We start from the raw sequence: 25478 nt of genomic DNA on the forward strand, positions 1-25478 counted from the left end.
TTATTTAATTGTTGGCATTTTCTTTTTATCGTGTTATTGACCATTTAGAGATCTATTACTATAATATACACTTAAATGGCGTTTAGGTGATATTGATCACAGTTATTTGTTTTAATCACGATTGATGTTTTATACAATAAAAATAATAGTATAGATATATCGGTTTTTTTTTGACATGAAACAATAACGAATTCATTACGATACGCAAAACGAGTTGATTTTTGATTTATTATTCACATCGAACTTTTTGAATTAGGTATATCACTCAAAAACATTTTTTTTTGAATTGTGAAGTATTAAATGGAAAAATGTTTATTTTAAACTTCACTGCTTTTTATAATTTAAAAATATACGTGAAGTATTTATAGAAATTTATCGATCGTGATGTGATTCGTATTCACACCACGTATCAAATCATCAACCGTGTGCCGGTAAATAAATTATACCACTAATCATTTAAACGGCAGAATATTCTCTCCCCAACTGTGTCGGTAATTACTGGTCACATACTTACAATTCAACGGACTTCCGGCAGAATCCGAATGGTTATCATCGCTTGATTGTTGCGGTGACGATTTTGGCCTGTAAACAGTTCTCAAGTCAAATGGATCTTCCGAGTGCAACACGTAGCAATACAATACAACGAAACCCTGAATTGAAGGTCACATGGATTGACATTAGAATAAATATAATATTATATGGTATGAATATTATATATTATACATAAATATATTAAATGTTTATTAATTGGGTGATTAATGATTAATTGAGTTGAAAAAAAGCAATGAATTCGAAAACGTAAATATTTTGCATTTTAAGACAAGCAGACAACGATATCTACGATTACATTTTTAGATGGTGTACACTTACTTGTATGGCGCACGATGAACTGAAAAAATATTTAGAAAAGCCTTCCATATAGATTATGTGCAGGATACTGGAAACAGTCGTTACGATGATGGTTAGCAGAATAGCTACTGATCTGATTATGAGTCCCATTCTAAACGTTGAATAATAAAATATGTACAATATTGTTAAATAAACATGCTTAAAAATTAAAGTACTTCGTAAAAATAAAGGATTTCACGGTTCGCTAACTGCAAGTACTCTAAACATGATTAAATGCATTTTGAAAGGTTACAGTTGAAGTATTGAAAACTTTCCTTCTTGAGAATAACATAACGATGTTATGAAGCGTGTGCCTCATGTTACATTCATAAAGTTTTGTTTTTGTATTTTCCCAGAAAGTAAAATACAAAGTTGGGAAGGTTATACGGAGTTTACTATATTGATATTTAAGCATTAAGTGATTTTCCTATAATTAGTTTTTTTCAAGCCACTTTTTATTTTTATATTTTTTTATTAAGAATAAGCCCTCGGCGACATCGGCCATTGGGAACAATGAAATTACATTCTTTCAAGCCACTTATTATTAGTTATTTGGGTCAATATTGGAAAAAAAATATTAATTTAAATTCTTATGAGAATTAACTCAAATAAGAGATTTTTAACTTATATATATATATATATTAAGTACACTATTACTGCAACGAGTGTTTGTAATTACACTAGTTTGATAAATATTTTGGTTCGGTATGAATAGACATTTTAAATTTTAATCGATAAGCAGTTGCAATGCATTATAGTTGAAAAAAACATTTAAAATTTAGCTAAGATATATTATATAAGTATATAGTATATGTTAGAATTGAATACTGAATAAAGATGTTTTTATTTTAAATATTTTTAAATATTTATTTTATATTTGCGTTGGAGTTATATTAATTTAATTTTCAAAGCAGGCATTTGCTATTGTATTGTTATTTTACTTTTTTTTAAATGGTACAACAACCCAAACTTACAATATAATTTTGAATTATTCTTGAACGTTTTCTTTGACATAATCTCTTTAAGTTATATGATCTCAAAAATGTATCAAAATTGGTTTACTTTAGTTTCTATAGATTAATAAAAATACTGAAAGTATATTATTTAATTGTTTTTATTTATATAAATCTCAAAATAGTATGATCAATAAATTACTTGTTAATTACAAATTATTTGTTTATTTTAAATATGATCAAAATTAAAATATTATAGAAATATAAAATTAATAATTGTCATTAATTCAAAAATTGTTCGTCTATCAAAAATAGTTTCTTAATTTATTTTTTTTGTATTCCTATTTCTTTAGCTAATCTCCATAAATTAAAAAAAAAAAACAATTTTTAAATTAGTCGTGATAATAAAATATACCAGATACCTAATTATTTTCATTACCTATATATCGACACAATAGAAGTTAAAATTAGTTATTGAAGTATTGCGGATAAAAAAAAAATAATAATATCCAATATGAAGGAATAATAGTATACATAGTGGGCTGTTTTTAAGCGCTTATTAGGTAATTTAATAATACAATTATTCCAGAGTTCAAAAGAGTGCTTAATATTTCTCTTAACTTATTTTCCGTGGTATTGTGCCATTTGGTATTCCATAAGTCAATGCAATATTATTATTATTATTATTATTATTATTAATCATTTTATATATTATTTAATTAATACATTGAAATATTTTGTTTGATTCCTAATTATTAATAGTAGGTACTTTTTTTAAATCCTGCTAATTTTAGGTGGAATTTGGCCCATAATTGAATAACTATTGAACAAGAGTAATTTTGAAATGACTTCGACGATTTGTAGGCATGATAAGATTAATGGTTACAATAATGTGCACCAACCTAATTAAATCTGACTAGTGAAAACCATAAATTCAATCGTTAAGTGAAATAAAATGCTTTACTACGATGTAAAAAGAAACTTAATGAATACAATTACGAATAAATGGCCACGGAAGTAGTTGATTAGAATATCTTACCTTTTTTTCATACTGGTCGGTGTGTTCCGTTGAAGTTTTTGCTTAATAAATTTCAACTTAAGAACGGTCACTATTAATACTGACAGGTACATAATCATGAGCAGTACGAAGATTATGATATAAATGTAGATAAACACTGAATTCTCCCATGACCACCATGGCCGAATAGGCTTAGCGCCGATAATATTCAGACTTAACATAATACTGAGCACAAATAATACGGGTGCAGCTGAAAAAACATTAAAAAAACATTGTAAGTATATGCATATATGCCAACGACTAGTTTTGGTATGTTCTAAACCTTTTTTTTTCCTGTTAGAACCGACAGCAGAGGAGGATCTGTTTGCACATACTACTCCTCTACTGCCATCGTTTACGCTGTAAACCTTAAACCTTACGTTAAATCAGGAAATTTATATGAAAAAAAAAGAAAAAGAACTAAACTACCACATTGTAATTGAAAATTAAAACAGTGATAATAATAAAAAAAAAATTCAAAAACATAAGGACTGCGAGTAACAATATAGGTTGTACTATTTTGATTGACAGGAATTTTAAATCAAAATCTAAATGCCAATTTCTATAAATTGTTATACGTGTGTAGGCAATAATGTAATATATTATCGTATTTTGTTTAGTACAAAAAGAAAATTGACATGAACAATAAATTAAAATGTATCTATAAATGCCGTAATTTATAAGTATATACATATATGTTTTTATCACATATTGTTGTATACTTATTTTCTACATTATATTGATATATGTTTCTACAAATGTAGACATTTCATAATATTATATACCATATAACAAAAAAAAAATAAAAAAATAATGATAATAATAACAATAACAACCAAAATATTGTTGAAGGGTAACCAATTTCATTGTATTATTTTGTTTTAGGGAAAAGATAAATAACGAAATAAAAATATGACGGTTATTGATTAAACGTCAGGTAAATGGATAACGTAGTATATTTTAATTATTTAAGATTATAGGATTTATCACCAAATGGAGAAGATAAAAAAAAAACACATCTCGCGTGTTACTAATAGATAAATTATCCTCACTTGTCGCTACCCCAATAATGGGAAGTTTAATATTGGAAAACTGCGGGAAACTAATTATCTCCGTATAGACGATGAGCAACTGACTCAAGTGCGACGTTATCTCCACTATGGTCACTATTTGCAAGTACAGTGAAAAATATCCATAATCGTTCTGAAAATGGCAAATTGTTGTCGTTAAGCGCGTTCGGAACAGAACGTCTTGAGAATAAAAACAATAGTATTGTAATTAAAATAATAACGACGAACATTTACATTTTTTGTTGTGTACAGAAACATGGACATCTGGATTATAATTGCAAAGCACAGCTGTATCTTCAAGTAAACAATGCACGTCGGGTGTCTAACCCATTGAGTGACCAGCAGCATCAGAGACATCGCCGATTGTACTAGGCAACAGGCACACCCGAATACGATAATCACATCTTGTTTTGAAGTACTTTGACCTCCATCGTCCTTAATATTCGAGGGAATAAAAAAATAAAACGATTATCATTATTCAAATAAATTCTAAACCATTTCGAATCAAAAGTTGAACGATTGTTTTGACAGCACTGGTATAGCGTAAGTCGTTTAACGTTAGTTATGTCCAAAATTTTTAAGTCGTACATTATTCATTTATTTATTTATTTATTTTTAGAAACGTTAGTTAGTAACTATTACAGTTCAACAATTACAGATAGTGATTACATAAGCTAATTAAAAATTAAAATAGCATAGAGGCAATAGAAATTGGTGGTTTATGATTTTGGATTCGGGGGAGATAAGAGACAGTATTCTTAGATAGTAATAAGTTTAAGAGTGTGGATAAAAGTGAAATTAATGAAGTAATGAGGAAATTTTATTGTGTAACAAATTGAGATAAAATATTTGATATAGATTCGATATTAAAAATGTTACGATTGAGAAGCCCAAATCCCGGAGGGCTTTCTCTACATCTTTAACAGGAATAGTATGGTGCAGATTGCGGATAAACATTTTGAAAGGGCGGATATGACGGGGTGCCCACGTATGGCATTCTAAATCCGAGTCGTTGCAGTAATCAACAAGTTAACATTTTTTTTTATTTATTAAAGCCGCAACAACTAAGGTTATTGGCAAATTGTACAACGTAAACATTAAATTAGGTGCAAAATAACATTATGAATATTAAGTACAATTTAGATTATTTATAAAGGTATAACTTTAAAATATATAAGTGCAACATAGATAGTGAGAGAAAGATAAAGAGAAAAAATACAAATGTCAGATAAGGTTATACAATTTGGTTATTTTAAGAAACTTTATGATTTTGATAGTGTTTTCGTGATCGGGTCCAAGTGCTTCATATATGATGTATACCTATGATCAGGTATACTTAAGACTGTTCTGGTATCTGCGTAGATTTGACAGTATAGGAGGATATTATGTTTAACAGTTAGAGCTTCCCCACAAGTTGTACATGGGTCTGGGTCTTCTAGTCTCATGAGGTGACGATGTGTAAGTCAAGTATGTCCAATTCTTATTCTATTAATTACAACTTCGTGACGTCTTTTGGTAAGGTAAGTTGTCCATGGGTTAATGGAGAGTTTAATTTCATTGAGTTTTGTTTGTAAAGAAGCTCAACGATGTTGCCACTTTTGCAGTGTCAGGGAATGTATGACACCCTTGATGTCACTAATAGACAAGTTTACTGTAACCATCAAAATTATGAGGTTTGATAATTAGAGGGAACCCTTGGTGATAGCCGTAAAGCTATCGGTACCTACTAGAGATATAAAATCTGCTTTCAACGAGGAGTAGTTAGTAACATTACTTATGACAATTGGCGGTGCTGGCATGCTCGTAACCTCGACTTTTCCATCACCGGGTTGTTTTGATGGTGGTGTACTAGGTTCATAGCTGAAGGTGAGATTGTGATAGGAAGGGGACTAAAAACCTCGGGGAGATTGTCAACACGGAAGGGGGAGCGAACCGATTTTACGTCACATAAGACTTGCTTTTCTTTAGACTTGTATCGAGATTTGACGAAGAGGAGGACGACGACATCCGTTTGGTCAACTTCTGTGTAGTAGAGCGGGACAAGACAGACGGGTCTACGTATTATCGTGCTAGATACGTGAACATAATTATATAATAAAACTGATAGTAATAATTACGTGCGCGACGTAGTGAACGTGCGTGCTCGACGGCGGACGACACAGAACTGATTTTTATTCTTAAAAAGTTGTACATAATATTCCTTATAGTCTGTTTAATTGATATTGCATTTATAGGTACTGAAATAATTTTCCGTAGCTTTTACTCGCTCAATATTGTTATTATAGCGTTCCCATAAAATAAAAACTTAAGAAAATCGTATTCTAGAAATGAAAAAAAATTTATTTTTACAATATTTTAAATGTTACATAGGGATAATATTAATTATCCCCGTCCATACAAATTCCAGCCAAACAAAAAGTGTGGTAATTGATGTGCCTTTTTATACAATAGAACATAGTTTAATAGGTAGTGAAAACCAAGCACACATAGAATTAATTTTTGAGTATTATTTGATTGACTATAGTATTATGTATACGCCTTACTGTCTTAGGTCTATTGTGTATAAAATATATTTTTGGAACATAATGTAATATAAAAGTACTTAAATTGTGTCTTTTTATCCTCAGCGGTATCTTACTAATTGTTTAGATGACGAGTTTTTAATAGTTTGACAAGATTCCATGAATTTTAGTGATTTAAGAGAAAACAAAGAACAATACCTTCTCAACTTTTGTTCGTTTTAAGTTTTAATGTGAATTGAAGTGTAGTGGTAATGTAAATATGTATGATAAAAGAATTTGTCGATCCTTTTTTGGTTTAAATAGAATTATTAAATTAAGTTTGTAAATCGTTTTCCTTAAGGAAGGTACGAGATTAAAGAATCTTAGATGATTTTGCATAAGTACATAAAAAGTTGCTTGTAATTTTGTATAAGTTCAGTTTAAGAATAAGATACGAGTATATTCATATTTGATGCGTTTTATCCATAAATTTGTGAACATTAAACTTTTATTCGACTAGAAAATAACATTCATGATCAGACATTATTTGGTAAATGGAAATATTATAACATTGTGTCCGTGTTACATATTTTGTGATTAAAAATATAATTTAAAGATATGATTGCAGATATTTAAGTTAATGTTAATGTCACAACATCGTTTTAATCAAAAATAATACGAGGAAGCATGACTTAAAGGAAATACTCTGTACGATCACATTTCAAAGAAAAGTAGACAATTTAGTAAGTTTTATACACACATGTAAAGGTAGACATTCCGAGCTAGACTTACATTCGTATTTCACATAATTAACGACCTTAAAAACTATTCACGCACGAGTCCAGCGTTATTACTGTTTTATGACATAAATGTATACGGTAATTATATATGAAATTCATACGACTCTTACCGTATTTTTTGTTTTGCAATGATAATACAAATTCTTTATTTTTATTTATTAAATAATTTACGCCAGCGGAGGGGTTTGAGCACAACAACTATAGCGCAATATAAAATCAATATACACACATGATGATATGAGACACAAATTAGTTTAACTAATGGTATGCAATACAATTTAGAAGTTTATTTACAGTTTGAAATAAAATTGTTATGAATGTAGTAGCCATTCAAAAGTCTTATATGTCTACGTCATAAAAAAAATTAATTATGTTTCTTGGATTCAACGAATTCGTATTGACCCGGAAATCGGGTAGTTTGTGCAACGATCTAAATGAAAAGTCGTTGGACTTTTATAATTTTACCTATAATTAGACCCAGTTGTTTAGTGTTTCTCATATCAACTTATTCAAACCTGAAGTTATTGGCATAAATAAGGGGGCTCTTAGCCCCTACCACAAATATTACACTATAGTCTCCCTAAAACAGACAGTATTTTAGTCGGGTGGGATCGAAGCCCCTCGTTTACATTGTGAATACAAATGCAGTCTTCCTGAAGTTTTAATATATTTCTACCTATGTTCGAGACGGTGCATTTTTCAACGTAGGTCACAAGTCTTATTATGTCTAAGTGTTTATTTTTCCAACCACTCATGCCAAAAATTTTTATAATACATAATTAGATAATTAGGTAGTATAGAGCTAATAATTATATACTGACCAGCGGCACCACTCTAGCGAGTACGGTGAACAGACCGGCTGACGGGCAGTGGCAACGGGTAACGTTGGACGATGGTGACCAGACGTTCATCACTCGGCAAGATGACATGTCCCACTGTTGATCGGTTAGCTTGGCCATGGTCACACACGTTACGTTCCACGTTCCGTTCACCAGCCACGGTAACATAAGGTTGAATTCCAATTCGGTAACGATTTTCGGCCAGTGTTTACGTATCCGTTGACCATCCTGTGCCAAACTGATCGAAACCAGTGACGTCATCACGCCGTACTCGATCTCTCCGTCTTTGCTGAAAACCAACACACGCGTATTTTATAATATTTCTTAACTGATTCTATTTCCATAAGTGATGTGATGACATTATGGTATACTCAACATTATCCTAGGAAACAATTTTTTTCTACAACCTCCCTTGTAAGACAAATAACTTACAGTTGGATACACGATAAGTTCAGATCAACCGAATAATAATCTATATTTTAATTTCACCACAGGATTCAACTGTTAATGCTTCATAGGTATCTAGCGACCACCACTTCAACACTCTCATAACATGCAATCACGCGCGGAGCTGATTCTTTAACTCACCATTTCCATTCAATTTAAAATGTAATAAACATAAAACGGTTTTCTGTCGCCGGAACAAAAACGGTTTACGTATAAATTGGGTTTTTTTATAAACAATATTATATAATATTCTATATTATGAGAAATCTAGCACTGAAAATATGTTTGAAAAATAATAATAATCATAAATAAATAAAATTATGACATAAGAAAAATGATTTGGACAAAGCATACACCGAACAAATATTATAATTTTGAAAAAAAAAACGAAAATTCCCAAAGGAAATGTTTTTTCGACATCAGTGACTATATGATTCAAGTCACATAATATCTGCATTCAGTATTCTAAAATATCCTAATTCGGTTAGTTTTGTTTAAAAAATAATAAACATATTTATCGAACGAAACCGTGATAAATAATTTCATCTTTGTTTACCTCTTGTTTATGAAATATTTTCTCGGAAAAAACTCCGATAGATTACTAAACGTCGTGACTCCTACATTGAACGATTTGTTTATCCATTTGTCGATTTGAACGTCGCACATGGAAACGATTACTTTTGGTTGTTGTGAGGGCCTAATGGTCTGTCTGTGAAACACATAAATCGAACGTGGAATAAAGACACCGTTTCAAGTGAATTATTATTATATGTATAAAAAAAAATTTGCATTATGCTTGTACTTGTCGTAAAATCGGTGCGTTATATTTCTGCTGTGAGTTATCACTACTTCCGAGGCGGACGCGATATGTATATTTTCGATCTGGTTGGTGTACTGTTTTGTTCCTTTGTTGGTGAACAAGTAAAATGCTTTTAAAAGCGTCCACGTTTCGATCATATCCAAAAGCTGAATGATTTTCTGACAGATAACAAAATAATAATATAGTAATAATATAATACAATAGACAATAATAATAATAATAACTATGTATATATTGTATACGTATTATAATCCACAGATGAAAGCTATAGTAAACACTTACCTTTTCGTTGACCACCGAATCGTTTTCCAACAGCATGCTGAGTATATTGTCAAAGCTTATGGTAGCTTGGTCTAGGTCGCCTAAATCGTACGATTTCTGTAAGTACGCCGTGACGGACACGAGGAAATCGATAACGGGCTCACCCTCGCCCGGATACCATTTGGTGGTGGAATGAAGATCACTATAAAGTGAACTCAACGTTTTTGTGACCGTCACGTTGACTTTATCGTATCCCAACGTTTTTTTACGGAACTGAAAATGAATTATGCACGATCCCGTTTGAAATTCATGCAATAACAATAATTATGATACGCGGTAGGAGGTGTAAACCTCAATGTCAACGGTGCAGTGAACATAAATATAGATGTGTATAAATAGTATATTATAATGCTATAATATGCAGTGCTGTCAGTGTAAACTCACATGCAGATAGTGTATAGTGGTTGGATAGAAAAAATTAAACAGAAAAAAATGTACCGTTGAATGGTTTCTCGGAAGTGTGGCGTGTAGCGTCGGCTGTGACGGCGTAAGTGTCAGACGTATTCATTGCTCGTTTTTATTTATATATATGTGTATATATTTGTTTGTTTGTTTTTTTTTTTTGTTGTCGATTTCACTACGAAATCAGAGACGAAGAAAAAGCGTAAAATCTCCATCAATAAAAAAGTTTTTTAATTAAACTGAAAATTCGGAAACTTGGTCTTGGCTGAGCGGCCGTTAGTAAGTATACTTTTACTTATAAACTACATAGGCAATGCTTTATTTAAGTATACACATATCCACACGATTGTAAATACACTTCAAAATTACATTGTGACTATATATTGGTATTCCAATACTGTAATATTTATTGAAATTATTGACAAAGTGGATGATCCGTGTTCGGAACAGGACAGGATAGATGCCTATTGGTTTCGAAAGAAAACAGCAAGCGTAATTAAAAAAAAAACCTATTCGAATAAGATTTCTAATCATTAGAATCTAATGAAATACAAAAAATCCTTGAAAGCCTTATATTTATGTATAATACATTGCAGCAAATGTACGTTTTAAATGAAACAATGTTTTTTAACCCGGGCATTGTATTGTACCTAATTGTGGATCTAATGGAAAACTGTAGCCGATTTGACTACGGTTTCTAACTAAGAGTAAGTGTGTTGGCCATAACGTAACACCACATATGCATCAACTGATTATTCAACTGTATGTCCATTATAAAGAGTAAAACATAAATTGTGTGATTTACATCGCATTACACAGTGTTATCAACAAAATAAATTATTTTTTATAAAATTAGTTATGGGGTAATTAAAAAAATGTATACAGTATTACTTGAAAAAACGAATTACACGTTATTTAAAAAAAATATTTAAGTTTAAGTAACCTGCAACCAGAGTTAGTTGACATAATGTTTTTTTTTAGATTTTTCGTTTTGTACCTAATGGAGTTAATCATTAAGATAATAATTGAGTATTGTTTAGTAACTTAAATAATACATATTTATAATGCGATATACCCAAGTAAATTTCACTTTTTTGATGTAAATCAGAATTATGGGTAAAATAAAAAAAAAAATAAAAAAATTGTATTAATTAGCCCTTAACCTATTAGTTCATAACGACGAGTGCATTAATTTTATTTATGAAATTCAATAATGAAATTGGAGGAAACAAGGCGTTACGAGTATGCAAAATAAGTACACCATTATCCTGAAGTTATAGGTTAAGCTTAGGAAATTTTTATAAGTGTATATTGTCGATATCTCTTTACATAATTTATTAATATATTCTGGCGTTAAATACAGATAGTAGGTAAAATGTATTGTAAATGTTGATAACAGAACAAATATATACGTAGCTTAGCCGCGTGTTGACAGTGCTAGTAATACATTTTTATAACATTATAATATTTACTGATGGACAGGTTTGTTCGTGTGTACTCGTATGTAAAAAATTGTATTTACCAACTCTACACTGGGCCTAATTTTAATACCCATCAACACGTCCACACAACGCGATAAACGTCTACAACCATACATTTATTTGGGTGGTTATTTTATCGTGAACCCGACGAAGCGAAATCAGTGAATACAAGTACCTAATGTAAATTTAGGAACGTAATTTTTATACACATAATTTAGTTTCTACATCGATTGTACATGGTGTATTTTTCTATCATAAAGTAAAAAAATAAAACTTTTTGTACTTTTTAAGACTGGTTCGCAATAGAATATTAATCAGCCTGTAGGTATGGCATAATATCTTAGGCACCTGCATTTATACCATTATTATTGTTATTATGTATATTGTATGTACAGGTATACTTACGTTCATGGTGATTTTGTTTAGGTCGTCCGGTGCGCACCGCGAATAGTCGGCTTTCTGCCACTCGGTTCGATTGGCCGCGGTCAGCACGCACGCACGTGTCGCGTAACTGGTCGACCTATTTTTCGGACATTCCATGGACGCCGATTTGCCGGCACCCGTCAGCGGCCACACGCCGTCCGAAACGCAATGCGCCATCACGTTCGTGTTGAGGACGTCCACGTAAACGGTGGCGTTACGTCTGCCTGCCCGGTTAGAAGCTTCGCACCTGTACTCGGCTGACGACTATACGGTAAAAAGTGCGCACAGACATTAGAAAACCGTAAATCATGTAATCGTGATAAACCCGACGTCGTCACACACGTTTTGTTAGTGTGTTGCTCAGAGCGGTTAGAAAAAAAAATAATGTATTTTTGTTGTGTATGCCGGAGGGGGTAGGATATTTGTGCAGATTGCGTTCGTTATTGTTTCTGCATTATTATTTATTACACGCGGGGAACTGAGTTATATAATGCAAGAGACTTAAATGAAAAAAAATATACACGGAAATTTATTACAAACAATACTTTTATTTAAACGCTTAACAGGACTTGATACCCGCATGTGTTGTCCCGTCTTACAAGTGCGTAACAAAGCAAACTTTACGCTCATCAGATCAAGTTTAGCTCCGCTAGTTAAATAATTAGAGAGAATTGAATTCTTATACAATTAAAAGGTAAGAATATTATTAGGATGACCTCATGGGCTTTTTGCTATACTTTAATTTTGAAGCGAGTTATAAGTATTTTAAGATGTGCAAAATGGAGACAATACATGCGCGTATCAAGTCCTCTTAAAGGTACATTATATACTTTAGATCTGACTGGGATGATTTAGATAGATCACGAAAAGGTAAAGCGTAATCGTGATTATAAATAAAACTTTTCATATAGGTAGGTACTCTCACCGTTATGTTCTTCACATAAAGTACACTACCGCCACGGTGCAAGTCTTCCCAGTACACATTTTTGTCGATCTTCACCAAATGCATGTCACTATCCAGCCACGTGTTCCCAAACTTTGTGAATTCGTTTTTCAAAAAACACATAATCGTTACGTTGTCTCCCTGCAAAAAATGACAAAACAAGTATGTATACAAATAGTTAATTCAACCGAACATAATATGACTGTGCGTGGCATAGGTTGAATTACCGGCTTGACCGTTATGGATGGTTTCATTATGACTTCTGGCAGAGGAATCACGGTTAACGCTACTGATTGACACTGCTGGTGTGAGTGGTCAGATACCTGGCACGTAAATTTTCCAGAATCCAGGATGTCAGCGTGTTCGATCACCAACATGGAAGACTTGTAATCGGGTTTGTCAATCTTCTTGATTTTCGTCCAAATGTTTCTAAAATAGACAATAATATATAATATATTTATTCATCGTTCTGTTTGGTAAGATTGGCGGTCATTCCTTTAGGATGGATTAAAATCTTTTCACATTTTAAAATTAATTTTAGGTTATTTCGTTTTCCTGTATGATTTGAGATTAGTAGATTTAAACGATTTAGGTCACAAAAGATGTTTGTTTAATGGCACTATTTTTTTTTTATTTACATTTTGGTAACTTGATATGTTGAAGCAAAATATAGTATTATGATGCTGATATATTTTTCATTTTTTTTTAGTGATAAACTTATAACCTTGTACTATAGATATTAAAATACAGCACGTTTTATAGATTAAACAAAAGTAATATGTGCAATTTGCTTTCATAGTTTAGTACAATAGAATACGATAATATTATATTAAGTACTTATACTCAAGTTCTAAAAATTCAATTTAAAATTTACATGAAGATTTTTTTCACACAGAAAAATTCAATTATTCTATTAAACCTTTGTGTATTTATAACACACATAAAAATCTGTTTTAAAATTAATCAAAGTTGATATTTTAAAGGTATTTTTGATAAAAAAAATAGTTTATATTTTTATTAATTTTACGGGTTATCTGTTTTTTTTTTTTATTGTGCTATTTTTAATTATTAAACTCTATGTATTTATTCAATCCTAATTTAAACTGAATCAAATCATATGTTCATACATTGTAAAAAATATTAAAAATCCAATCATAAAATATACCTGGTTGATATTGACGTATTAATTGGGATTCCATCTTTAAACCATTTGAATCGCATATCTGTTGGTCCTTGGGCTATGCAAGATATAATAAATGGTTCTCCTTCGGGTATTGAATCTCGATTTTTGTTCACGTCCATTTTCTACAATAGTCATTGAGGGTACAACTCATTAGTTAAACAAAAAGTAAGTTAAAAATGTTCACGTACACTTAACCATAACGATGGTTCCTGCTGAAAAGATAGAGCGGTTTTCACCAATGGCACAGTCCCTGGTCCAGGCAGAGAGCCATTTGCTATCATATGATTCAGTAGGTCTTGTACAATTTTTTGATCCGATTTACGAGAGTAAAATTCAAAGTGGACATCTCCAGTTTTGTGTCTATATAAATTTCACGATTATGTAATACAGTATTAATTTTGTTGAAGAAGTAAATTAGTAAATCTCAACTTGGAAGGGATGTTCACGAACACCATAAGGTGTTGCAAAAAATGGATTATCTAATTTAGGCGATCATAATTTAAAAAAAAGATTAAGAATCACTATAATTAAAAGAACATACTAATTTAAATGCCAATCGTTTGAAAAAAAAAATACAATAAATAAATAAAAAATATCATACTTATTTACAGAATGTATTGAAAAAGTAGTATGAATAATATACAAGAAAATATAAATAGTTTGACTATAATATCTATATAGACATAGGTATAGTGCATTAGTATAAAAACATTTAATTGTACGAAATGAAATGATTTAATAATTATTATAAGTTAAATTTATATAAAATCAAAAAAAAAAACATGTATAAATTCAAAATACCATATTTAAGCCATATTTTATTATGTTAAATAGTTTGCGACAAAGGATCGTATTAAATACCTTATTACGAGTATAATTATTAGTGAATAATAATAACATTTCTTATACGTACAAAATTGATGTTATTCTTAAATCGTATGGCTCATGTGAAGTCACTGATTTCAAATGTTTTCTGAACTGTAAATAAAAACATAATTCATATTAATTATATATATATGTGAAAAGAGATAAAAAAAAAAAAATATTTGCTGATGACTATTTAATTTTCTTGTTTTGAGTTTAAGCAAGAACTCTGTTCTTAACTTATGTTGGATAAAAATGTTTTCTGTGGCTGGAATAGGATTATGATAGTGGTGGACATGGTATGGCGTTTCACAGCTAGGACAATTATTTATATTTTAAGAAATCATGTTGAAAAAAAATTATTGCGTTCGTATTTATTAAAAAAAGCCGCCAAGTCGTGAATGTCGCTCTGCTGTACAGTAGGTTACTGTAATGGATGGAATTAAATTTGATTCCAATTATATAATATCATTGTATACAAAAAACGATTCTGAGAGGAGACGTTTAATCTGTCTAGGATGTATTACAGATTATTAAAAATTTTCAAATCTTAGATTAAAAAAGAAATTTTTTTATGAATTTGTAGTTTAAAATAATTTGCGAATTTTCGTGATTTTTACGTATGTTGTCAAAATTAAAATTGTAATGCTTGTAAAAAAAAAATTGTGACTATGTATTTCTTTTATTTTTAAATCGCTATTGTAAAAATATGTTAGGAGCCTTGTATTCAATTTTCAAGGTTTTCTACCCAACTTATACATTTTTATCGATATTAAATTTAAAAAAAACTAATAATGATCGAAAATTACATATGCTTATAAATAGTTCAAATTAAGTCAAAATTTTTTGAAAATTGCACAGTGGATAGAATATACTAATATAAACATTTGGTGAAAATTTCATGTATATAATAATTATGGTCATTTGTTTTAAAGTTACATAAAAACCAAAATCGATTTTGTCGAAAACTGATTGTGCGTAAAATTTCCTGTTTTTCCCATAATTTTTGGTTTGTTTATTTCATTTATTTAGAAAATATTAAGAATTTTTTACTTTTGACCTTCCAAAGTACCAACTAGATTTACTTTCTAATCTAACGAGATACTGAAGTCAAAAATCGAAGCACTTTTACTGCCCCAAAACGTGATGAATAGGGCTCGGATTTTGTAGCAAAATAAATCCTTAAAAAAGCATTTTAAGTAGCCAAAAAAGCATTTATTAATTTAATTCTAAAATAGCGAATTTCAATTACACATAAAATTAAATATTAAAAAAACACTAAACGTTTATACCTTACTGATCGTCGATTAATATTTACCGGCCAACTAAAGCATTAGAACGTGCTATAAAAATGCGTAGGTTTATAATTCAGATAATATTCCCTTTCCTTGAGTCGTAAATACAACTATGGATAATTATAGATTAAACTATTTCAACATTCATTCTACAAAATCCGAGCCCTAGTGATGACAGACACAAAAAAACACACACATAATGGTAAAATCAATAAATTACTCGCTCCGCTCAAAATCTAAAATATGAGACTTTTGAATTATATTTTATAGAGATGATTTGAAAGTCAAAATGTTAAATCTATACTAAAACAATATTTAAATTATAACGTATATTATAATATAATGAAAATATAACACAGAAGTCGGGCACATTTATTCATCCATTATACAGTGCGATCACGCTAAGAGGTACCACTAAATATTTCAGAACGATGATCTTGTATTGAAATGGGGTTTTCACTGAAGGAAAGATAGTATTTAAATACATACCCCTAACCTATATTAGAGCAACTGAGTCATTATCTAACTTTTAGGTAAGGACATTATCTGTGTTCTTTCGTTGGTTTTTTACGATATTTTAATTTTTAAATGAGTTATTCCGTATTATTGTTATTCAATTATTATCATGCGCATTTTGTACAATTGTATTTAAATGTGGTACCTATCGTGCCATTGTAGTTACAAATATTATACCAAAACCCGAAACGATTACATAAATCAGGCACGCAGATTTATTATTCAATTAAATATTTGATTGTACCGAACTATTATTAGGGTTTTTTTAAAAATTTATTTGGTTAAGTGTTGTCAAATTAGTTCACTCTTAACATATTATGTTGTATTATTTGTACCATTGTACCTATATTGTTTTGTTTACATTTTACATATTGTTATATGGCATAATGAATTATTAAATTAAATTTCTGTTTTGGTATACATGCCATTTGGCTGAATGCTGTGGTATTTTCTCCAACTGAAATTCCCAAATCAGCCTATATGAGTTAGAAAATTTACATCTGATAGGACATCATACGCAGACTTCATAAACAATTCCTGGATTTGGAGGGGCTGAATGAAACAGGGGGGCCCCCTCAGCCACCCCCATAAATACGCCACTGGGCACATCAATTTATTTAGAGTGATGGTTTTTGCACCACTACAACCATTAAGAAATTGAAACTTTATGTCGCTCATTTCTATAATAAAATGCTGTTGAACAATGTCGCATCCACAGGACGTATAGTTATCACGTGGAGGATTTGACACAGAGATTATTACAGCGTAACGGGACTTTTGTGACACACTGTACGACGGAAGTCAAACAAAGTAAGGTAGTCGTGTTGATTCGACGGCCCATCGCACATCTCTACCACGACGAGACCTGACCAATTAAACGACAGCACGATCGCGAATCCGACAGCCGTTCGGCTATAAAAACGAAACGTAGACCGATTGTAACTGTAGTGTCATTCCATTAACTATTAACGCGCAAACATTGATCGGATCAACTTCGTCGTCAGTGAGGGACAGAAATAACATACATCGCAGTACCGCATATTAGGTACCAGACTCGATTTCCTCCGAAAAAACAACAACAACAGCAAAGCCAAAATGTTTCTGTCGTACACCGTCGTGTCCGTGTTCGTTTTCCCCATACTTTTGAACTTCATCTACGTGTACTCCGACTCCGACTCCGGCTCCGGCTCCGACTCCGACTCCGACAAGTATTCGGGGTACTCCGTGTATTCGAGTAATTTCGCAACTTGTGAATATTGCGTGCAATCGGACTGCAAAAAAGATATGGGAGGATTGTGCATCCCTACAAATAACTCATTGAATTTCCAGTGCCTCGTGTGTCAAATGGACAAAAACAATAACACTCTGTACTACACCCAAGATTCGTGTATAAAGAATTGCAGTAAAAAGTCAGATTGCGTCTGCAGCGATCAGTGTTATGTGTGCATCAATAAGGATAAGCACGACTTCAATCCTGCCCCGTGCATCATTCCTACCCAGAAGGCGGACGATAATTGTACGTTAGTCAGTTACCCATAGGTGGATAGGCCTACCGGGAAACCGGGCATTTCGAGGTGGGCCCCCCTTCGTATTTCGGTAACGGGGCCCTTTAATATCATATATAAATTTTATCATATTAAATATTTTTCATGATGAGTTACACAGACTAGTAATACTAATATATTGTATAATAGGTTTTCAATAGTTGGCCGTTTCTTGAAAATTGGTTCGTCTATGTAAAAAAAAAGATATAAAAATTCTTTAAGTTATCCTTATGCAATATTCTATATGATATTATATAAATAAACTGTTGTACCTTCATTATTATAACTATAATTATTATTATTATATAGTTAAGATTCAATGTTTGTAACATTATATATTATATGTAATCGTTGCATCTTTTTAACCATTATATTATGTATTATTTTATCAATATTAAACTTTTACTGCATCATGTATATTATTTGTGTTTTATTTATTTAGATTTTAAAAGCTCTAAGCCTCGCCTTATTCGAATTTCAAATGTTATAAAACTGAAACTGGTCGATATAATAGTTAATTATTTAAAAAAATATAATTTACTTATAACAAGAACATACAGAGTAATTCATTGAAAATGCTCGCACACCTTTCTTCTTAGTGTTACTAGTAGAAAAATGTTCGGTCTGTGCTAATAAAACATTCCTTCCTATATTTGTACACATCGTTTGTTTTTCGTTCTCTGAAAATTTTATGCTCTCTAATAAATGATGCATATTATTACCAGGAAAAGACATACTTTTTTATCATATTTGATGATTGAATGCTACTTGAAAATATTGTTATTATTAAAGTCAATGCAACAGATAAGAATAGTTAACAGTTAAAGGTTTATTACATATATTTATACTGAAGAAATATTGAAGAATTTCATTTATTTTTTACTTTTTATTTCTATTTATTTCATACAATTGGTATAGGTATATATTGTAAGTTACAATATGAAGTATTATGAATTATACATTTATACTGTATAGTTTTTTTTTCGTGATTATTAAACTATAAATTATAATTTCAAATCTGTAATAATCAACTTAGTTATTATTAATGCAGCATATTACATCTTAATCGACAGCTTGTGTTTGCATAGCGTGACAAGATATAGCGTACATCGATGTAGAACGAAGAATATATAACGTGAATAATAATTAAATTCAAAATCATCTAGCAGCTACTATATTATGTATATTATTCAACGTACATCACCACGTGGCAGCACGTGGTTATGGGAGAGGGATTTCAATCGACCGAAAGCGATCAGAGACGATAAAATATAGTTGATTTTGATCTGGGACTATAAATTACATGTAATTTTAACATTATATACGATAACAGTTAATCGACCGCAGTCGCGTCCCGAGACTACATGTTTTTATACGCAATACGAGTTCATCCTAAAATGATGTGTGTATACTGTATGAGATAATTGCCAAAGTTCCAGAGTTGCGAGTAAAAAGGGTACATGGGTATTGGGGTATGGAACGGTCTATATCACAGCACTTTTGCGTTCAGGTTTGTTCACTACCCTGGTATCCCGGGTAATCATCATTATCGGCTGACCAATCGATATAATATGCTATTATAATCATGTACCTAATATTTGACCAATTTTTTTGTTTCACCCACTATGTGTACGTCCACACCCGATGTGTGATTTCACTAAATTATGATAGATGTTTTTTATTGCGTGACGAATATCAACAACGAAAACCAGCCAAAGTACTGCAAAATGAGATTTTTTCGACCACCGGTTTTTCTGTCTGCGTATAACTTGACACTTAGGATAATATATAATAATATAATTTAAAAACATATTAATATAATAACGGTAAAATATATTTTAATATACATAATTTCACATAAAAACAATAACATTATTATTGGTTTTGTTTTGAACGCATTTCTAACGTATATTACTAACGAATTCTTCGAACCATTGGCCCTTTTATGTTGATGTCAGTTGTAGTGGATAGAACGCGATTTCCGATGGCGCTCATGAATAACCTGCAGGCAAATGAATATACCAGGGTTTTGGTATCTTTTCGACTTTCGTCGACGAGTGTATTAGAGCAGTGGGTATTATCCGTATTTATTTAACGCCTTATCCAGAAATTTTTCTCTCAGAAGTAGTAATTTTACAGTTCTTAAAAATATTAATGATAATATTATGTATTCCCTATTCAATAATCATAAATAACGATATTATATTTGTTATAATAGTTACTGAATGGATTAAATTTTGCTTTAAAATATTAAGCTTAGTAAAGAAATATTCTAAAACAACAGATATTGTAATAATTCTGATGGCAATATTACCACTGAATATATAATATGAACGGTTAGTGATTGATATTCGCAAACAATTGCTAATAAAAATGTATACCTACTATCCTATAAGAAAAAAAAAATACAATTTTTGTTTATTCCAGTGATTTATAATAGTACAAAATATTTATGTGCGTATATTTGTACGTACTTTTATAAAACTCGCGATTGTGGAAGGCTGGCGACATTTTAGTTCTCCTTTAATCCAGTCTTCTGTATAGATTTGTTGCCGCGTTGGTTCTATGGTTAAACTAAGGTTATTAGCTTATTTATTTATTTTAATAGTAAACGGGACAGGCCCTTGACATTTATATAACAATAATAATTAACAATATTATAATACACTATTACATACATAATATTAACGGATAATAATGTAATACAAAATAATTACACTCAAGAAGTTGTTTAGATGTTATTGGATCCATTAGCTAATATCATCATACGCAAAATGAGTTCATTATATAAGTAATTTGTCACACAGAACGGGACCCGATAAAGGAAAAGTAGCGCAAATTAGCATCGGGAACATTAAAATTAATCCTTCCTAACATATATGAAGGCAGTCAATACGTAGTACAAAAGAAGCATATTTTATGAATTTACGCTGGACACGCTTGATTTGGAAAGAGTCACATAAATTCTGAGGGTCCCATATCACTACACCGTGTTCAAAGTGGGATCGTACAAATGCACAATAAAGCGCTTTAAAAGAACTACACATATTGAACTCAGATGAAATTCTTTTTATGAAACCAAGCATTTTTAAAGCCTTGCACGTGATTTTTTCAATATGGAGATTAAAACTTAAAGTCCGGTCAAATGTGACACCTAGATCAACTACATGATTACCAGAAGAACTTAAACTGATACCATCAACTTGTAATTATTGTTCTTAGCCAACACACAAAAAAATGTATGATAACATTTTGTAATGTATAATTATTAGGTTATTGCATCTAGCCAAACGGCATCTATACCAAAACAGAAATTTAATTTAATAATTCATTACCATATAACAATATGTAAAATGTAAACAAAACAATATAGGTACAATGGTACAAATAATACAACATATGTTAAGAGTGAACTAATTTGACAACACTTAACCAAATAAGTTTTAAAAAAACTCTAATAATAGTTGGGTACAATCAAATATTTAATTGAATAATAAATCTGCGTGCCTGATTTATGTAATCGTTTCGGGTTTTGGTATAATATTTGCAACTACAATGGCACGACAGGTACCACATTTAAATACAATTGTACAAAATGCGCATGATAATAATTGAATAACAATAATACGGAATAACTCATTTAAAAATTAAAATATCGTAAAAAACCAACGAAAGAACACAGATAATGTCCTTACTTAAAAGTTAGATAATGACTCAGTTCATATGTAAAAAAATTTAAGTTGTATTGCGCATGTGAACACTAAAAGTGTTTACTAAATCCATATATCACATATGTTTGTTGAGAATAGTTTTTTATCCTAAACATGATATGAGTAAATAGATAAATTATAAAATAAACGTCATAACACTGGTTTCAGGACGTATGAAATGATAAAAAAAAGTAAATACTTCCATAAATCTAGATTAAAATGTTAAAATATGTTATCGTGTATTAGCTGTACAATAAAGAATTTAAATTATTATTATCTGAAATAAAACTGTATTATGCATTAAACATGCATATATTGACTTTAAAAATACGGTAATATGTTTTTGTTTTAGTGTATGATAAATATATTATACCTTATAAGTCATAAGTGGTTACAATAATGATTTGATTTCAAACATTGAAAGTGATTTCTGATAAAAAATTGGATCTAGTTGGTATTTTTGAAATTTCAAAATAGAAATTCCTAGTTCTATTTAAATACATTGAGAAAAACAAAAAACAAAACTAAGGAAAACATGAATTTCTACGCTACGAAGTTTTCGTCAAATTTGCTTTTATAGACAGGTACTTGATATTTTCACTAAACATTTGTATAGACATTATCCGTATATAATGATATTCACATTTTACAATATTTTTACTAATTTTGAGATACTATTAATATTATTAGTGGCTTGGTGAGGTTACGTACGCTCAATTTGCGAAAACGCACTGAGTATACGGTACTGGCCGCAGTTTCTAGCTCCCGGATGGGTGACCACTCGGGATTTTTAACAACATATCCATGCCACACATACACAAACACGTGTTACAACCCTACACACTTAAGAAACCTACAAACTCAATACACAAAAATAACCCCTACCGTACCACCACATACCCAATGGCCGTCGCTAGTCGCTATAGTCTTTAGATCAATAAAAAAAAAAATAATAATAATAATATTTTTAATTCCATAAAGCTTGGAAACAAGTAATCCAACTCGACTATATATTCTTTAGGAAACTGAGTATGAAGAGTCAACTCATAATTATTAATCATCCATCGCATAATTTTTAGGATGATTTCGTTTTCAACATAATCTACACTCTATTGCATAAACGATTGAGTAGAATGTATGATAAATTTCCTGAATATGAAAAAAATATGTTCTTAAATATGTACTTATAGGTAATAGTAAATCCCATTAATCAGACTTTGAATGACTGCATTATTGAAGAAGAAAGGTGTGCGACCATTTTCAATGAATTACTCTGTATGTTCCTGTTATAAGTAAATTATATTTTTTTAAATAATTAACTGTTATATCGACTAGTTTCAGTTTTATAAAATTTGAAATTCGAATAATGCGAGGCTTAGAACTTTTAAAATATAAATAAATAAAACACAAATAATATATGTGATGCAGTAAAAGTTTAATATTGATAAAATAATACATAATATAATGGTTAGATAGATGCACTGATTACATATAATATATAATATATTATGTTACAAACATTGAATCTTAACTATATAATAATAATAATTATAGTTATAATAATGAAGGTACAACAGTTTATTTATATAATATCATATAGAATATTGCATAAGGATAACTTAAAGAATTTTTATATCTATTTATTTTTTACATAGATGAACAAATTTTCAAGAAATGGGCAACTGTTTAAAACCTATTATACAATCTATTAGTATTAGCCATTAGGTACTAGTCTGTGTAACTCCACATGAAAAATATTTAATAATATATGATATTAAAGGGCCCCATTACCGAAATACGAAGGGGGCCCACCTGGAAATGCCCGGTTTCCCGGTAGGCCTATCCACCTATGGGTAACTGACAAACGTACAATTATCGTCCACCTTCTGGGTGGGAATGATGCACGGGGCAGGATTGAAGTCGAGGTTATCCTTATTGATGCACACATAACACAGATCGCTGCAGACGCAATCTGAGTTTTTGCTGCAATTCTCTATACACGAATTTTGGGTGTAGTACAGAGTGTTATTGTTTTCGTCAATTGTACACCTGAGACACAGGAAACTCGATGAGTTGCTTAAAGGGACGCACGGTTTTCGCTCATCTTTGTAGCAATCCGAAGTCACGCAATCTTTACAAATCGAGAATTCATCATGATCCAAGGAGTACCCCGAATACTTGTCGGAGTCGGAGCCGGAGTCGGTGCCGGAGTCAGAGCCGGAGTCGGTGCCGGAGTCGGAGCCGGAGTTGGAGTCGGAGCTGGAGCCGGAGCCGGAGCTGGAGCCGGAGTCGGAGCTGGAGCCGGAGTCGGAGCTGGAGCTGGAGTCGGAGTCGGAGTACACGTAGATGAAGTTCAAAAGTATGGTGAAAACGAACACGGACACGACGGTGTACGACAGAAACATTTTGGCTTTGCTGTTGTTGTTGTTTTTTCGGAGGAAATCGAGTCTGGTACCTAATATGCGGTACTGCGATGTATGTTATTTCTGTTCCTCACTGACGACGAAGTTGATCCGATCAATGTTTGCGCGTTAATAGTTAATGGACTGGCTCTACAGTTACAATCGGTCTACGTTTCGTTTTTATAGCCGAACGGCTGTCGGATTCACGATCGTGCTGTCGTTTAATTGGTCAGGTCTCGTTGTGGTAGAGATGTGCGATGGGCCGTCGAATCAACACGACTACCTTACTTTGTTTGACTTCCGTCGTACAGTGTGTCACAAAAGTTCCGTTACGCTGTAATAATCTCTGTGTCAAATCATCCACGTAATAACTATACGTCCTGTGGATGCGACATTGTTCAACAGCAATTTATTATAGAAATGTACGACATAAAGTTTCAATTTCTTAAAGGTTGTAGGCTCAAACGAAATCGGAATCGAGATCTCCTTAAGTGATCTAAATCCGACTATAAGTTCTTAGGTGTTACCAATGGGTGACTTCCTTAAAAGTTGTTGTTTTTTTTTTAAAAAAACTATGTATATATTCTATATCAAAATTACTAAATGTGCTCGTTGTACAGATTGTTTTTGAATAAAAAAAAAAAAAAAAAAAAAACTCTAATAATTTAATAAGTTGGGTACAATAAAATATTTAATTGAATAATAAATCTGCGTGCCTGATTTATGTAATCGTTTCGGGTTTTGGTATAATATTTGCAACTACAATGGCACGACAGGTACCACATTTAAATACAATTGTACACAATGCGCATGATAATAATTGAATAATATTAATACGGAATAACTCATTTAAAAATTAAAATATCGTAAAAAACCAACGAAAGAACACAGATAATGTCCTTACCTAAAAGTTAGATAATGACTCAGTTCGCTCTAATATAACAAAACTAACAGCACATAATTGAAAATAGTGAACGAAAATTTGCTGTGTAGTACGTGAGTAAGACGGAGACAACACT

At 31.1% G+C, this 25478-nt stretch overlaps 3 protein-coding genes and 1 long non-coding RNA gene across 5 annotated transcripts in view; 1 reads left to right on the forward strand and 3 right to left on the reverse strand.

Moving 5' to 3' along the window:
* Positions 1–25478, reverse strand: part of LOC107166568 (uncharacterized) — a 238667-nt gene that overhangs the window by 3823 nt on the left and 209366 nt on the right. Inside the window, exons 8-22 of one of the 2 annotated variants that reach the window (XM_089229101.1) lie at positions 15042–15106; positions 14317–14488; positions 14111–14250; positions 13173–13374; positions 12928–13086; positions 11985–12266; positions 9658–9909; positions 9358–9533; positions 9112–9264; positions 8091–8397; positions 4203–4403; positions 3951–4101; positions 2881–3109; positions 871–1000; positions 515–650 (exon numbers count right to left, since the gene is read on the reverse strand). In XM_089229101.1, the coding sequence (XP_089085227.1) occupies positions 515–650; positions 871–1000; positions 2881–3109; positions 3951–4101; positions 4203–4403; positions 8091–8397; positions 9112–9264; positions 9358–9533; positions 9658–9909; positions 11985–12266; positions 12928–13086; positions 13173–13374; positions 14111–14250; positions 14317–14488; positions 15042–15106 (2755 nt within the window). Of the gene's footprint in view, positions 1–514; positions 651–870; positions 1001–2880; positions 3110–3950; positions 4102–4196; positions 4404–8090; positions 8398–9111; positions 9265–9357; positions 9534–9657; positions 9910–11984; positions 12267–12927; positions 13087–13172; positions 13375–14110; positions 14251–14316; positions 14489–15041; positions 15107–25478 lie in introns of both variants that reach the window. The other variant, XM_089229100.1, reaches the window with a different exon arrangement.
* The window catches only part of LOC149055122 (uncharacterized), a 53263-nt gene continuing 45058 nt past the window's right edge, over positions 17274–25478 (forward strand). Inside the window, exon 1 of the mRNA XM_089229106.1 lies at positions 17274–18342. Coding sequence (XP_089085232.1) covers positions 17899–18342 — 444 coding nt within the window. The 5' untranslated portion in view covers positions 17274–17898. The remainder of the gene's footprint in view (positions 18343–25478) is intronic.
* Positions 20160–21991, reverse strand: LOC149055123 (uncharacterized). Its single transcript, XR_016192020.1, has 2 exons — positions 20822–21991; positions 20160–20736 (listed from the first exon to the last, which is right to left on the reverse strand). It is a non-coding gene; the product is annotated as an uncharacterized LOC149055123 (long non-coding RNA).
* Positions 23474–24843, reverse strand: LOC149055124 (uncharacterized). The gene has a single exon (XM_089229794.1). The coding sequence runs from the start codon at positions 24460–24462 to the stop codon at positions 23905–23907; it is 558 nt and encodes a 185-aa protein (XP_089085920.1). The 5' UTR covers positions 24463–24843; the 3' UTR covers positions 23474–23904.

Source organism: Diuraphis noxia, unplaced genomic scaffold (assembly GCF_037042655.1).
Source record: "Diuraphis noxia isolate RWA-SAM2 unplaced genomic scaffold, SU_Dnox_SAM2 contig0005, whole genome shotgun sequence".
NCBI classification, from domain to species: Eukaryota; Metazoa; Arthropoda; class Insecta; order Hemiptera; family Aphididae; genus Diuraphis; species Diuraphis noxia.